The sequence below is a fragment of the Xylaria bambusicola genome, assembly GCF_022495145.1.
Source record: "Xylaria bambusicola strain CBS 139988 unplaced genomic scaffold F5B22scaffold_71, whole genome shotgun sequence".
Taxonomy (NCBI): Eukaryota; Fungi; Ascomycota; class Sordariomycetes; order Xylariales; family Xylariaceae; genus Xylaria; species Xylaria bambusicola.
The window spans coordinates 150440-164673 of NW_025953624.1; the positions used below are offsets into that span (position 1 = coordinate 150440).

Sequence of the window (14234 nt, forward strand, 5' to 3'; positions counted from 1 at the left end):
AGCCATTGGTGCCTACGAGGCCCACGTAATTGTGAAAAGACAGTAGAAGAACTTCTGTGGAATAAGATAGCCCATTATTATAATCTAGCTGTTGCCAACTATATTCTTTATGGAAAGGGCCTCAACTCTCGCTTGAGACGACGTTTGATATAGTTATTAGCCAGGGGTAAGGGAGAAGTGGTTCAGTGAAGCATTCTAAAGAATAAATACTATAAGCATACACGAAAAGCGGTGCTTTTATTTCTAGTATGCATGTGACTGGGTAATTACATTTCGAGACAGCTAAACCATTTTTTATTGTCTTTTCTCTGCGTAATACATACTATGAAAAGGAGGAAAGGCTACGCCCAAAATCGTCTTATCAGAGTTCTTATTCCCAAGATAGACTAACTTTCTGGAAAGTCTCAGCCTCATCGAAGATCGCCCACCGCCGAAAACGCCGGCCCAATAACTGTAAGCCCATGTTTCTTTGTCCTTTTAAGATTTGGTAATCTTGCATACAAGGTCTGAGCCGTCGACAGAATCGCCCTCCTTGACCTGCAGCCCGTTAACCTTGCCATTGTGAGGCGCGGAGATGACCATTTCCTGTACTGCGCATTAGCATTTGTCTTAGTCGTAAATATAGTGACCATGATAAAAACTTACCATCTTCATAGCACTGAGGACTGCGAGAGGATCGCCCTTCTTGACATCTGAGCCTTCGTGTACTCGTAATTCAACGAGCACACCAGCCATAGGGGCACCGACCTGGCTTGAATCGCCAGGGTCGGCCTTCGGCCTGCTGACATTCTCAACGCTGGCCTTGTTGTCATCGACAGTGACCTGGCGAACCTCGCCATTCATCTCATAGAACACCTCACGCTGACCGGTGTTCTCCGACAATGGCCCGACCGCCAGGAGCTTCAGGATGAGGACCTTGCCCTTTTCGAGCTCGACATGAAACTCCTCACCAATCTTGGGGGCGGAGAGAAAGTATCGGGTGGGTAGGACGGATAGATCGCCATATTTCTGGATAAACTTCCTGTAGTCATCGAATACTTTGGGATACATCAAGTGAGAAGCAACGTCACACTCGGTCACATGACCCCACTTCTGGTTAAGCTCTGATCGAACCTTCTTGAAGTCAACAGGGTCGAGGTACAGACCAGGTCGCTTATCGAACTTGCGGCGGTTTCGGAGCGCTCTGCTGCGCAGCGGCTCAGGGAAGCCACCGTAAGGTTGACCCATCATACCTTCAAGGAATTCAAGCACTGACCCAGGGAAATCAAGTTCGCCAGCGCGGTTGACTACATCCTCAGGGGACAGTTTATTGGACACCATGAATTGAGCAAGATCACCGACAACCTTGGATGTAGGAGTGACCTTAACGATGTCACCAAGAAGGTCATTAGCATGTTCGTATGCCTTCTTGGTCTCGGCCCACTGTGAACCTAAACCTAGTTGAGAGGCTTGGAACATCATGTTCGTGAGCTGGCCACCAGGAATCTCATGTTCGTACACCTCCGGGTCAGGGCCAGCTAGGTGAGCCTCGAATGGTGAATAGAGAAGACGCAGCTGAGACCAGTAGGTGTCTAGAGCACGAACATGGGCCGGGTTCAAGCCGGGATCCAGGTCGCTGCCTTCAAGCGATGCCAGTATAGCGTTAATGCTAGGTTGCGATGTCATTCCGGACAGACTATCGGTAGCAGCGTCAACAGCATCTGCACCTGCCTTGGCGCAAGCAACCATAGACGCAACACCAGTACCTGCGGAATCGTGGGTATGAACGTGGATAGGAAGGTCAGGGTACTTCTTGCGAATGGATCCAACCAACAGGGTAGCCGCATGTGGTTTCAAAACACCAGCCATATCTTTGAGACCAAGAACATCGATATCAAGAGCAACCAGTTTATCAACAAGATCCAAGTAATACTCCAGGTTGTACTTCTTCTTGGGGTTGAGCATGTCTCCGGAAATGCAGACAGTTCCTTCAGCAACACCACCAGCCTTTTGCACAGCTTTAATACCAACTTCGAGCTGGTTTATGTCGTTCAGCGCGTCGAAAACTCGGAAAATGTCGACACCATTCTTCTTTGCATGCTCAACAAAGTGCTCAATGGCATTGTCTGGGAGAGAAGCGTACGCAACACCGTTAGCTCCGCGAAGAAGCATCTGGAAGGGAATATTGGGAACCGCCTTGCGCATTTTACGAAGTCGGTCCCATGGATCCTCATAGAGGAATCGATATGCGACATCGAAGGTAGCACCACCCCAGCACTCTAGACTGTACAAGTTGCTCAAAGCGTGGCTGGTCTCCTTGGCAATGCCTAGGAGATCAACGGTTCGCACACGGGTAGCGAGCAGCGACTGATGGGCGTCACGCCAGGTGGTGTCCATAAGCAGGCAGCCCTTGTATTGACGGACGGCCTTAGCGAAGCCCTTGGGACCTTGTTCCAAAAGAATTTGGCGCCATCCCTTGGTGGATGGTTGTGATACATCAATCTTGGAGCCATCTTCATTCAAAAGGTCTGGTAGGATAAATTCACCCTTGAACTTAGGCTCACCAATTTGACCCTTGATGCTGCTTCCGTTCACGGCAACATCACCAAGGTAGGCAAGCAGTTTCTGGGCACGGTTTTGGCTGCCAACGAGGTCAAATAGTTGCGGAGTATCGTCAATGAAGGTAGTCCAGCAATTACCATCAATGAATGTTGGGTGAGTGAGTAGAGAAGCGAGGAAAGGAATGTTGGTCTTCACGCCACGGACACGGAACTCAATTAGAGCTCGGAGGACTTTACGACGAGCAATCTCGTAGGTGGAGCCATGGCAGGTACACTTCACCAACATAGAATCGTAGTAGGGGGTGATTACCGCACCGGCGAATCCGTTACCACCATCGAGACGAACACCATTTCCACCAGCAGATCGGTACACTTCAATCTTGCCAGTGTCAGGCTGGAATTGCTTAGCAGGATCCTCGGTAGTGATTCGACACTGGATGGCAAAACCCCGGGTAGAGATCCGGTCTTGGGTCAGACCAAGCTGCTGCAAAGAAGCGCCAGCAGCAATCTGGATTTGAGCGGCCACGATGTCTATTCCGGTGATCTCCTCGGTAATAGTGTGTTCGACTTGAATACGGGGGTTGATCTCGATAAAGTAGTAGCGGTTCTGCTGATCCACAAGGAACTCCGCAGTACCGGCATTTCGGTAGTTGACGGATTTGGCCAGCTTCACAGCATCGGCGAGAATCGCATCTCGGGTTTCCGCGGGAAGGTCCTTGGCCGGGGCAATCTCCACTACTTTCTGGTGCCTCCGCTGAACCGAGCAGTCGCGCTCATACAGGTGGACGATATTTCCATGGTTGTCTCCGAGAAGTTGGACTTCGATGTGCTTTGGCTTGTCTAGGAAGCGTTCAACAAAGACCGTGCCATTTCCAAAGGCCGTCTTTGCCTCAGAGGTGGCTCGCTCAAACGCTTCCTTTAGATCTGACTGCTCCCGTACTACTCGCATGCCTCGACCACCACCACCGTAGGCGGCCTTGATGATGATGGGGAAACCATACTCATCGGTGAAGCTTTTGACTTCTTCGAATGTGCCGACAGCACCCGGGGTTCCGGGAACAACCGGAACCTTGGCTGCGATAGCGAGCTTGCGGGCCGAGACCTTGTCGCCGAGGGAATCAATGACGTCGGGCGAGGGGCCGACAAACTATGCCAAATCACATGTCAGTTGGAGTTGCATGGTGGAGGCGGGGCAAAGGAGTCACTCACAATCAAGCCGGCTTTCTCGACATTTCGTGCAAATACAGCATTTTCGGACAGAAACCCGTAACCTATGATGCCGATGCTTTAGAAGCCACATTGGGTAAAGTGGGGGGGGGAACTATTAACTAACCAGGGTGGATCATCTGAACGCCATGCTCCAGCGCAATTTTGATAATCTCGTCGCCGGCGAGATAAGCGCCAACTGGAGTATATTGACCACGCTTTCCAATAACATAGGCCTCGTCGGCCTCTGGGACATTTGTTAGCGGAGCGCCCAGAACTCAGTTTTGACGGGCTATGCGCTTACTTTGCCGATGCATGCTAAGACGGTCCTCATAACTGGTGGGGTTAGCCGGACACCGCTGCTAGTGAGCTATCCAGGGCTCGGGCCAGTGGATGGCTTACCTAAATACAGCGACGGTGTGTAGAGACAGTTCGTGCGCCTATCCTCGCGTGAGTCACCTTAGGCCGTTTTGGGGGGCAGAAACGATATCGGAGGGAAACTTACGGTTCTGAAAATCTGTTGCGCGGTCAGATGTCAATAATTGGCCTTGCCCGGTTTTCCTACACCTTTCGTCGGGTTTGGTGGGGGGAGGGGCTTACACGAATAGCTGCCCGCCAGGTTAGCCATGCATCTCAGGATTCTGGTCGCATAGAACGCGGTAGTACTTACGTATTTCACCTCTGTTGGCAACTGTAGAGGAGGGCGCAGGTTAGCGGTATCCAAAGCGGCACAAGGACGGCCATCTATGAAGTTGGCCGGCGCAACGTAGACTCACCCAAGATCTTGTTCAAATGCATGATAGAGCTGTTGGCCCGAATGTGGTGGGCCGTCTTGCCAGGCTTGGGACCAGTCTCCTCCTCGAATACTTCCTCGTTGGTGCCATCAGCAGCAGCAGCCTGTACCGCTCTGAGCGCCTCGATGTCCTCCATGTTGTAGGGTGGTGATTGGCGGTCGTGAAATCCAAAGGAATTGGTTCTGGTGAATTAGAAAAGCCTCGGTGCGATTGAGGCAACGAAACTGGCGGTTGGCGTGACGTAGTCGAAGATATGGACCCAGGTACGCTTTGTCTGTCAAGCGGGGTTGCTATCTCGCGGATCTTGGTGTCTTGTACCGGATCTCGAATCAAAGTTCCAAGATGGCCTCGGACGACCGACGATTTCTCAGCACACACAGCACACACCAGAGTCTCTCGGGGAGTAAGAGTGCAGTTTAGGTGTGAAGTAAGGGTGCTAGGAATAGCTGGGAGGAGGTGTGGGAGGACTCGACTTCAGGAGGGAGGGAGGGAGACGCGAGGGGGGGTGAGGGAAATATACTTGTAGATATAAGTTTGGGTCGAGGCCGAGAGGGTCGATATCGCCTAGAGCGGGATGACACAGAGAGGAGCAACTTGAATGGGCTGGGCGACCCAACCGAAAGCAAAGATACGGAGCCAAGCTGCTGCTGCTGCTGCTGCTGCTGCTCCTATTATTGTCTCTACAACTGACTCTCTACTCGGTACTGTGCGGCATAGCGATGCTTGTTTCCACTCACACTAGTGCCGGGAGGGACGACCCAAGGACGACCGACCCAAAGACGACTGGCTGGAAGGCTGGCGATTCTGGGCGCAACAACCAAGAATTGGCACACGCACACAAGGCAGTGGTTACCTGCCGGTGACAAGCAAGCCCGGGATGGTTCGAAGCGTGTTGTTTTATGGTTTCTACAGTATGGGACAATATCTACCAGTACCTTGGGGTTCAGTCCGAGTACATACTCAGCTACATACCCAGACATGTGGGCAGATACATATGTAGGTAGGTATACACTTCGTGTAGCTACTGAGATATCGGTTTCATAGCCTGTACCTCGGTCGATCTTGGCAGAGGCACGTAATGTCAGTGAATGGTAGACGGGACGTGAATTATATTTGTACTGTACACAAATTTCCGTTTCGGGCATTGGTAGTCGGCAATGGATAGGTACGTGTAGGTTTGTAGGAGCACCGGAGCTTCGTCAGCCTGCGCAACCTACCACAACCCATGTCATGGCGGCTGGCCAGCCTGCAGGAGCAGAGTAGTTTGGGCATGCCCAATCGAGAGAGCCTTCAGGTGAAATTTAACTCGTCTACACGTGAGAGGCCCCAATGTGAGTTGACGATCTGGCCAAGAGGCACTGGACGGATCTTATCTGACACCAGCTCGAGCCGGTGGCGCGCGGTGTCCTACCTACCGTCGGCCGCGAAGCGAAGTCCTCGGCTTCAAGGTACCAACCTACGTACAGTACAATACTCATGGATGCTACATGTAATCTTGTACGTACATGTGCAGAGAAACACCAAGCTCCTCGGGGTGGGACACACCGCTTTGTAGCGGCAAATACTGACTACAGACACACAGAATTACTCAATCCCCCTCTCCGGATCAAGCTGGACATTTGCATCCAAACCCTGTCGCAACCAAAAGCACGTGCGGTGTAAATGTCCGTGGAAGGACTGGGGTGGGGGTTTGCCATTCGCAAGTTCAGGGTAGCTAGACTACCTACACTTACTTACATACATACAGCCAAACTACGGTTTCCAATCGGCGGGGTTTAGCGGGGTAAGCTTGCGCTGTTTGTCGCAGTCCGCTTCAGCTCAAACACACCTGCATGCCTACATACATACCTATATACCGGTAGAACGGGGACGGACTATTGTATTGCACAACAGCATCATTGGAGGCACATACGAGGTACTGCTATCTACCTAGGTAGGGCATAACAACGCAAATTGATGCATATTAACCTCTCGTGCGTGGTAACACTACAGCCATATTTAGTTGAGACGAAGCTGTGTGTGGACAAACCACTGCCTGAGCTAGGCCCGGCGAAGGTACGGATGGCCTCGGCTTTCCAGCTAACAACAGGGGATCTTCTTGCACCCAATGGAATGTATTGTACATGCATCGAGGACCTCAATGGCATAAAGTACACAGTTGTATCAACCTGCAGCACTCGAAGGAGCTAACATGCATGTGCGTGGACAGAGATTCAAGTTGATCCAAAACAGGACATTGGTACTCGTACAGTACGTAGTATATACTCTGTAGTGGTAGCTTGGTGGGGTTATAGCCAATGAGAAGAGTCGAATTCAAATGTCCTGAAAAAGCAAAGTAACCTAGGTTAAGCAGTCGACTAGGGTTAGGTAGAGTGAGCCAGCCCACTTCGAGTTCAACTCTGGCTCTTATGGCCATGCCTAGGTACCAATACTCTGTAATCTTTATTTTATTCTATTTTTCCCTCAGCTGTACTAGGTATATACTACCTACAAGCTCTGGTTGGTGCTTCCTGGCCCGGTCCTTTCGCCCTTATTTCTGTTCTTTAAAGTATATCGCACCGGTAGGCAGCCCGACAAAGTTATGAATCCTTCTACCTATGTAGGTAGTTATGGTGACATCATCTCTGCAACGATAGCGTATTGTTGTGTTCCCAAGAACGACCAAAAATCCGGGATTGACATTGGATGCTCATCTCATCCAGTGTCAAGGCAATCTGCCAGGGAGACAACACCTTACCAGTCTTACCTCCCAGTTGCGTAAAGCGTCGTAGCCGCCTGCATGTGTATGTAGTATGCACAACTCCAGGTGAGACATTTTTGGGTTCATCCAGCGTATCATAGGTAAGTAAGACAACAGTCAAATATTACACTATGGTACCTCTCGTCAGAGTAGATGGCGGCTACTCTTGTATTTTGCTGATCGCTGCTCGAGAAAGCTACCTCCTGGCTAGGTAGGCACTCAAGATGTTTGTTCCTATCCATTAGTAGCTCTAGCTCGTAAGAAACAATGTGATACATACAGTAGTAGGGCACAATGTATTTCCACGACTTCGGATCTTCCAACCCCCCCACCCGTGACCTGAATGAACCTCGTCCGCGTGATGCAATACAATCTGAAACTATGCATCTGGCATGCGATCGACTAACAGCATGGATGGCATTGACTCTTTACACCACCTATCTATCTAGGTCACATACGGCTACCTACCCGGTGGCCGCCCCCTCTTAGCCTTGCTTATCTGACTGTTTGTTCACTGAAGACTGTCACATCACTTCCAGGTCACCAAGCCTCCAAGGAATGCGCCATTAAACGTCTGCCAGTCGTACCCACCCCGCAACAACAGCAACGAGGTGTTTCCCCAAGCACTCATTTGTGCCTGTCGCCAAGTATATTCCTCATGCATCGAGCCGGCTTGGTATCCCGTCTATCTTGCAAAAATCCGCCGCATGTTGTGGGCTACAGCTCGGCCCAAGCTGCTTGCCGAGCTTTCCCAAGATCCTTAGGTGACATGGTGCTTTCGTCCCTTTGGCCGAATCAAAGACTAGCTGCCCCGTATACTGCCCTTTTCGTTCTTCATATAGAGATAGAAACAGAAAAAAAGGACACTGATAGCCCCGTCCCGAGGGGAGAGGAGCTTGGCACAATAGCTTCTTTATGCTATTGCATCTTGCAGCTGCAGAGCATATGTCACCTGACCGATGCCAAGGGTTTCGCATTACAATTTTCTATCTTCTCACCAATGTTTCTATCTCAGTCGTCAGATACGACCATGTTCTTGCTGTTGTTGATTATATCTCTCAGCTCGCTTTGGCAAGTCCTTGCGAGTCATTTACGCGGAGTAGGCGGAAGCAACAGTAACCCGGTCAAGGTCGGTTAGGTTGGTAGTCAATATTGATACCAAGCTGGCTCCCGTTGTATAATTCACCTTGTCGTCTACACACCATCTTTTTTTCCTCCTCCCTTCGGCAGGGACGCTTATTCCCTCTCTAGAAACAAATGTCACGGGAAACGTGCTAGGCTACCGACTTAGCGCACTAGCCTTGCGGAGAGAGTTTCTGTTTTCTGGTTTGTCACCACGGTTGGCTTACTCCGTAACTCTGAATCTGCCGCATCGGTGTACGGCGTACGTACGCCGCTTGCGCAACGCAATTTGACGCAAATAAGCAAGTCAAGGGGCTGTATGCGATCATCGAGTTCTGTTATAGCTTGGCTCGTCCCAAAAAAGAATTAGATCAGTATTAGCTCCGCCGGCGATAATGACCGGTGCCGTTAACTACCACTATAGTAACCCTTCTTCTCAAATCATTGGCACCGAGTGATCTAACGCTTGCTTGAGGGAACATCAGGACTATAGTCAAAGCCAAGTGTGGGCTTGCGCAGACATCTGAGAGGAGGATTCGTCGAAATATATGCGGTGGCATTGGCATCACTCGGCACGGAAGGCTTAGCGAACGAACTGCACCTCCACGCGCTATAATAGATATATGACTGAAAATGTCTCGAAGATAAGCGCTGACTGCTAACACCTCATATTTCAATTCTCGGACGAAGACATCTGTTGCCATAATTCGTTCAACTCCAACGCGTCTATCCGATGGTATATCTTTGCAGAAAACAAATCCTATGCGGTAGAAATACAGTGTGCGCGACGCTATCCTTTGGGAGATGTCAGCCTCCGGCTTCTCTCAACTTCAAGTCTGACTGCTCCCGCTGAGACAGCAGCACATCTCCCTCTAAGGTCCCCCTAAAACACCATCCGAATGAGTTGGTAATCTTGTAGCTTGCCCGCTTTCCAATGACGTCTCTTCTCTGTTTTTCTACTGACTTTGCGCCTCAGTTATACCTCCTCAACAGTGCTCGGCATTCATAGGGAAAGTTATATTTATTTTGTAACGGCCTCTTTGACTTTCTCGGTCACGGAAGCAGCCTGTTCCTTGCCACCCCAGTGGTGCCAGTTCAGATATCGGTATCCCTGCGTGAGCTGGGAACCCTCATTGATGAAGTGGCACATGAAGAGTAGGTAGTTCTTAGGGGTGACGGCGAGGGAATATCGCATGAATGTTGCCGAATAGATACAGAGGGCGAGGGTCATGTGCCCGGAGATGCTAGGGATTGGCATAGCAGTGTCAGTTGGGTTTCCAGATTGTCAGGTTGTAAGTTGATACACGCAAGGTTAGGCGACGACAACCTTACGGTCTTAGAGGCCCACCCCGGTGCCCCATTGATTTCGCGGGCAAAAGGACTCGCACGAGGTAAGACAGCGATTGAACTCACAGCTCTGGCGACTTTTGTGCATCTACTACCGCCGCTACAGGAATACCAAAGTTCGACACAGGACCCCAGAAGTCTGCACATTACAAAATGTCAGTAGGCGAGTTCCATCACAATCTCATACACCAGTATATAGGTCTCCGCAACACATCATATGGGATATAGTGGGCTTGGTAGACCGATGTTGCGGCTGGTGACTTCGTTCATTAGGTCATGACCGTCGGCTTCTGAATTCAGCAGTGACACTAAGTAATTGGCCCGAGCCCCTCTCGCAATGTCGTTTCTGCATGTGTCAAGTCTACAGAGCATGCCGCGTGCTGGGATAACACGTACAGTCGCAAAATACCGCCGTTCTTCTTGGTCGGGTTGGTCGGGAGGGAGGTCCGCAAATCGGAAAGGTTAAGGATCAAAGAAAGTAATCACATACGCGTTGAGCAGAAGTAGCTGACGGTCGGGTTTGACCTGATCTTGGCATTAATCGCTTTGACGAAGGCGGCCATCTTATGAGTTCGCTAAGCACGTATTGCGGGCAATTGGCGAGACGTTTGGGTAAGACGTTGTAGGCTTTGTGAGGAAAACAGCCGTTGCGTCGTGATCGTGGGTTGCGCTCTGGGGGCCGGAGTCAATCGGCAAGATTACTAAAGATTCCGTTGGGAAATTTTACAATGGGGAAAGGCCGAAGCTAAACTGCGGGTCCGGCTTCTGATAGGTACCGCTGTACACTGGACCACTGGCCTGGTCCTATGAGTGGCTAATCAGATCCAATCAGATCTTCTACATCGCCTACCTAAGTATTGCACGCGACATGTAGTGAACGGTAGGTACTATGTAGATAGCTATCATCATCATTCTACTTGTATATGTAGGTAGTCAACCTGCTTAGTCAAATGAATAGACCTAACAGCTTAGTAGTCGGGAGAATTATCTTGATGGTTCTTTATGCCGTAAATGACCTTTGTAGCCACTTGTTTGTAGCATTGTGATCGCTAGGTAGAGTACAAGGCCCAAGTTCTTTATGACGTGAGCTATCCACAGCCCTCACTCGTTGCATTCCCAAACGCCGAATGGTATCTTCGCCCTATACTCATGTAGTGGGCATTTCTCATCGTAATGCTAAATATCTCAGACATCTTTTTATCTCCGGGGAGGAGGGTTGAAGCCTGGCGGGCCACCACCTGGATTAAAACCAGGAGGTGGGAACTGGCCACCCTGAGGGAAGCCCGGAGGAGGGAAGTTTCCGGGCGGGAAGCCGGGAGCGGGCGCTGTCTGTGCATTAGCAGCTGGCCAAAAGCAGCAAGAAATCCTAGAAGACTTACGACCGCCTCTTCCAGGTCCAAAGCCAGGTGCACCTGGGAATTGAGGGAAGGGAGGAGGGACACCACCACCAACACCAGCAGCTGGACCCTACAAAATCATTAGCATTGAAAGCAACCATGTTGTCACACCGATAACTCACGGCAAGTGATGTGGGCGCAGCACCGCGGCCAGCAGGGCGTGAAACACCAGGGCCAGATGTCAGGCCAGTCGGAAGACTACTAGCAGTGCTCTTTCCAAGTCGCGTGCTTGGGTCTGCCGGAGGGGCAGACTCAACAGACAGCGAGACAATCTGCGCACCACGCAAGATAGTTAAGCCCAGCGTCCGCTTCTCTTCCGTCTCAATGGTCTGGGTGGCGGTGGAACTCGATGCGCCAGGGGCTGCGGGTTTTGCTTGTTTTCGCTTTATGCGTCGAAATTCATCCGTGTCGCCTAAGACCAAATTCATGTGCTGCACACTCGTCAGTGATGCGTGCAATACCGAGCATATATGGCAAGGCTGACCTTGTCGAACGCGAGAAGCTGCCCCGTCATTTGTCGACCGTCTGTCAATCTGGTACAGGTCAGCGCTGAAAGGTCGCGATGTTTCGACGAGATCCTTACGTAACTCTCATCCGGTAATTAATCTAATGGGTCGTCAGTAACTACACAACATGAACAACCGGCCCTAGAATCCAGATCGAGGCGCGAGGTGCTAGTTGGGGTCGACGTACATAACCGGCCTAGAGATTCCCTACTAGTCAGCCTGGTGTGTCAACAACATTAGTATGATAGCGGTCTGGGACTTTACACACCATTTTGCCTTGCTTGTTCGACATATTTGCGGCTGGCGGCTCCAATGGAGCTCTGAAAGTTTTAGAAAACTGATACTGTCTCTCCTTTGTTTGTTGTAATTGTAAAAAGCGAGCGCGAGCTTGTGGATGCGTGAAGCTCAAGCTCTTGCTAGGATGGGGAAACAGGGGACAAAAACTAGAATGGTAACATGTTGGCAAGGCTGAAGGACTGAAGCTCACTGAAAGCTCCACATTTGACTAGTGGAGCATGATTCAGCCTCACCCCCAACTCACGTTCTCGGACCCCACCGGGTTTTCTGTCACCCCACCACCAGCCACAATTCCCTAGGCAAAGCGAGCCACACTTTTATCCTAGGGCAGAGAAACCCTTTGTAAATTACAGGCCTAAATTATTCTTCTCTCCCGATTGGAAATCTTATCAAGTCAGCATCAACCAGTATCCCTCACCACCTCATCACCTCGGGCCCAATACTAACCACCAATAGCCGCCATGGTATGTTTGCATCACGACTTCTTCTAGATAGAAAGCAAAATGTTAATCAGTCGCCCTATAGTCTGAGAAAGCCCAGAACCCCATGCGGGAGCTCCGCATCCAGAAACTCGTACTGAATATCTCAGTTGGCGAGTCTGGTGACAGATTGACTCGTGCTGCTAAGGTGCTCGAGCAGTTGAGCGGTCAGACACCTGTCTACAGTATGTTTCAACCCAGTCTTCATAGAATTATCATGAACTGTAGGCTAATTGTCGCACCAACAGGCAAGGCCCGCTACACAGTCCGTACCTTCGGTATCCGCCGTAACGAAAAGATCGCTGTTCACGTCACGATCCGTGGCCCCAAGGCTGAGGAGATCTTGGAGCGTGGCCTCAAGGTCAAGGAGTACGAGCTTCGCAAGCGCAACTTCAGCGAGACCGGCAACTTCGGCTTCGGTATCAACGAGCACATTGATCTTGGTATCAAGTACGACCCATCGATTGGTATCTATGGTATGGACTTCTATTGCTGCATGACCCGCCCTGGTGAGCGTGTCACCCGCCGCCGTCGCTGCAAGGGTAGAATTGGGGCTGGCCACCGCATCAACCGTGATGAGACCGTTAAATGGTTCAAGCAGCGCTTCGACGGTATCGTCCGATAAATACCAGAGCGTTCAAAACAATTCAAAACATAACATGGCAAGGCGTTCGGGGTTTATATTGGTCTGGCAAAACTAGGGCAAACCATTGATGAGTCTGTATGTACTACTGAATTTCTGGCGAGTATCATCGATTACTCAAGCTCGACTTGTATATCATGTCAGCTGCGGCCTCAGAGACCGACCGGCGCTATGCCGGCTTCCTATGCCACGACATAATTAACAGTGACCATGCCCTTGCACATATATAGCGAGCCTTCATAAAGTGTTCTGTATCTACTATATAATAGTAATGGCCGAATGATTCCCCGTTAGATATGCGCAATCATTTAATGTTGATGTGCAACAACGCACTTTAAACGTGACTTCAAAGCCAATAGCTTCATGCAGGTTGGAAAAGAAACAGCAGCTAATAAATCAACTTGCACATGTATGACCTACACAGATTCATTCAACTAACTGTCACACCACAGTTCCTAGCAGTAAGTTGCATCTTCAGTTAGTCATAGTTCTATTGCGGCTACTGGACGCACTCTCAGCAGTTGAAAATATGATCTTGAGCTTAGTCGTGTCTCTTATACCCTGACTTCGGGTTGAAATCAAGTATACTACCAAATCTGGTCTGAGCAACTTAAGGACTCATAATCTAGATGTTACACGTGTAACCTCTGTACCGGTTGAAGTATGCAGTTCGCCTTGCACTTCGGCCGTACGAAGGACCATTGCAGGCTGTTCATGATCTTTCAAGACATGCAGGCAATATTGGGCAATATTGGAAAGTGAGGTTATACAGACTTCGCTCCTTGAAACAGATCCTAGAGACCTAGGCGGTCTGGGCTGGCAGACCAATTGTATATAGAGTCAAGTCAAGCCACCAACAGCCAGGAAGGAGTTGGTTGGTCAAGGACTAATGCAGCCCTAGTTGATCATTTGCAATCTGAATTCTCAATTCCAAGCCCAGTTCAATCTGCCCTTGTTATGCTAGATCCCCCCGCTGCTCCATGCATCTATCCCCATCTACGAGAGGCCATCTGCGGACCTGCAATCCCGAGGTCCACGTTGAATACGTTATGTCCCTCAGATAGGTAATAGTCATTATATCCAAGTAAAATCTATAGGCGCTCGCTGGATGAAGTTCGTGTATCTAAAGGAAGCACGTCCACAATGAGGTGAAAGAAACTAGG

The 14234-nt window shown here is 50.1% G+C and overlaps 4 protein-coding genes across 4 annotated transcripts; 1 reads left to right on the forward strand and 3 right to left on the reverse strand.

Annotated features, from left to right (window-relative positions):
- Window positions 1–218: 218 nt before the first annotated feature.
- F5B22DRAFT_627456 (pyruvate carboxylase) lies at window positions 219–4545 on the reverse strand. The gene is made up of 9 exons (XM_047976329.1): window positions 4523–4545; window positions 4417–4437; window positions 4347–4354; window positions 4252–4263; window positions 4051–4186; window positions 3874–3993; window positions 3750–3811; window positions 646–3687; window positions 219–585 (listed from the first exon to the last, which is right to left on the reverse strand). The coding sequence occupies exons 5-9, from the start codon at window positions 4061–4063 to the stop codon at window positions 478–480; spliced, it is 3345 nt and encodes a 1114-aa protein (XP_047825806.1). The 5' UTR covers window positions 4064–4186; window positions 4252–4263; window positions 4347–4354; window positions 4417–4437; window positions 4523–4545; the 3' UTR covers window positions 219–477.
- Window positions 4546–9264: 4719 nt separating this feature from the next.
- F5B22DRAFT_520185 (UPF0041-domain-containing protein) lies at window positions 9265–10629 on the reverse strand. The gene is made up of 3 exons (XM_047972624.1): window positions 10240–10629; window positions 9816–9888; window positions 9265–9646 (listed from the first exon to the last, which is right to left on the reverse strand). The coding sequence occupies exons 1-3, from the start codon at window positions 10310–10312 to the stop codon at window positions 9424–9426; spliced, it is 369 nt and encodes a 122-aa protein (XP_047825807.1). The 5' UTR covers window positions 10313–10629; the 3' UTR covers window positions 9265–9423.
- F5B22DRAFT_627478 (like-Sm domain-containing protein) lies at window positions 10623–12208 on the reverse strand. Its single transcript, XM_047976330.1, has 7 exons — window positions 11921–12208; window positions 11840–11848; window positions 11730–11752; window positions 11631–11679; window positions 11269–11577; window positions 11129–11216; window positions 10623–11074 (listed from the first exon to the last, which is right to left on the reverse strand). The coding sequence occupies exons 1-7, from the start codon at window positions 11942–11944 to the stop codon at window positions 10947–10949; spliced, it is 630 nt and encodes a 209-aa protein (XP_047825808.1). The 5' UTR covers window positions 11945–12208; the 3' UTR covers window positions 10623–10946.
- A 287-nt stretch (window positions 12209–12495) lies between these two features.
- Window positions 12496–13053, forward strand: F5B22DRAFT_651636 (60S ribosomal protein L11; the record flags this gene model as incomplete). Its single annotated transcript, XM_047979497.1, has 2 exons — window positions 12496–12613; window positions 12677–13053. 2 exons carry the CDS (start codon window positions 12496–12498, stop codon window positions 13051–13053), a joined length of 495 nt encoding a protein of 164 aa, XP_047825809.1.
- Window positions 13054–14234: the final 1181 nt, after the last annotated feature.

Coding starts and splice junctions, on each gene's coding strand:
- F5B22DRAFT_627478 (XM_047976330.1), bottom strand. CDS start 11,944: ATGTCGAACAAGCAAGGCAAAATG. Junction 11,578..11,630: donor AGCTTCTCGCGTTCGACAAG/GTCAGCCTTGCC, acceptor ACGAGTGTGCAG/CACATGAATTTGGTCTTAGG. Junction 11,217..11,268: donor CTGCGCCCACATCACTTGCC/GTGAGTTATCGG, acceptor ATGATTTTGTAG/GGTCCAGCTGCTGGTGTTGG.
- F5B22DRAFT_520185 (XM_047972624.1), bottom strand. CDS start 10,312: ATGGCCGCCTTCGTCAAAGCGATTAATGCCAAGATCAGGTCAAACCCG. Junction 9,889..10,239: donor CAGCTACTTCTGCTCAACGC/GTATGTGATTAC, acceptor TGTAATGTGCAG/ACTTCTGGGGTCCTGTGTCG. Junction 9,647..9,815: donor GCACAAAAGTCGCCAGAGCT/GTGAGTTCAATC, acceptor GCCAATCCCTAG/CATCTCCGGGCACATGACCC.
- F5B22DRAFT_627456 (XM_047976329.1), bottom strand. Junction 3,688..3,749: donor TCGAGAAAGCCGGCTTGATT/GTGAGTGACTCC, acceptor GATTTGGCATAG/TTTGTCGGCCCCTCGCCCGA. Junction 586..645: donor TCCTCAGTGCTATGAAGATG/GTAAGTTTTTAT, acceptor TGCGCAGTACAG/GAAATGGTCATCTCCGCGCC.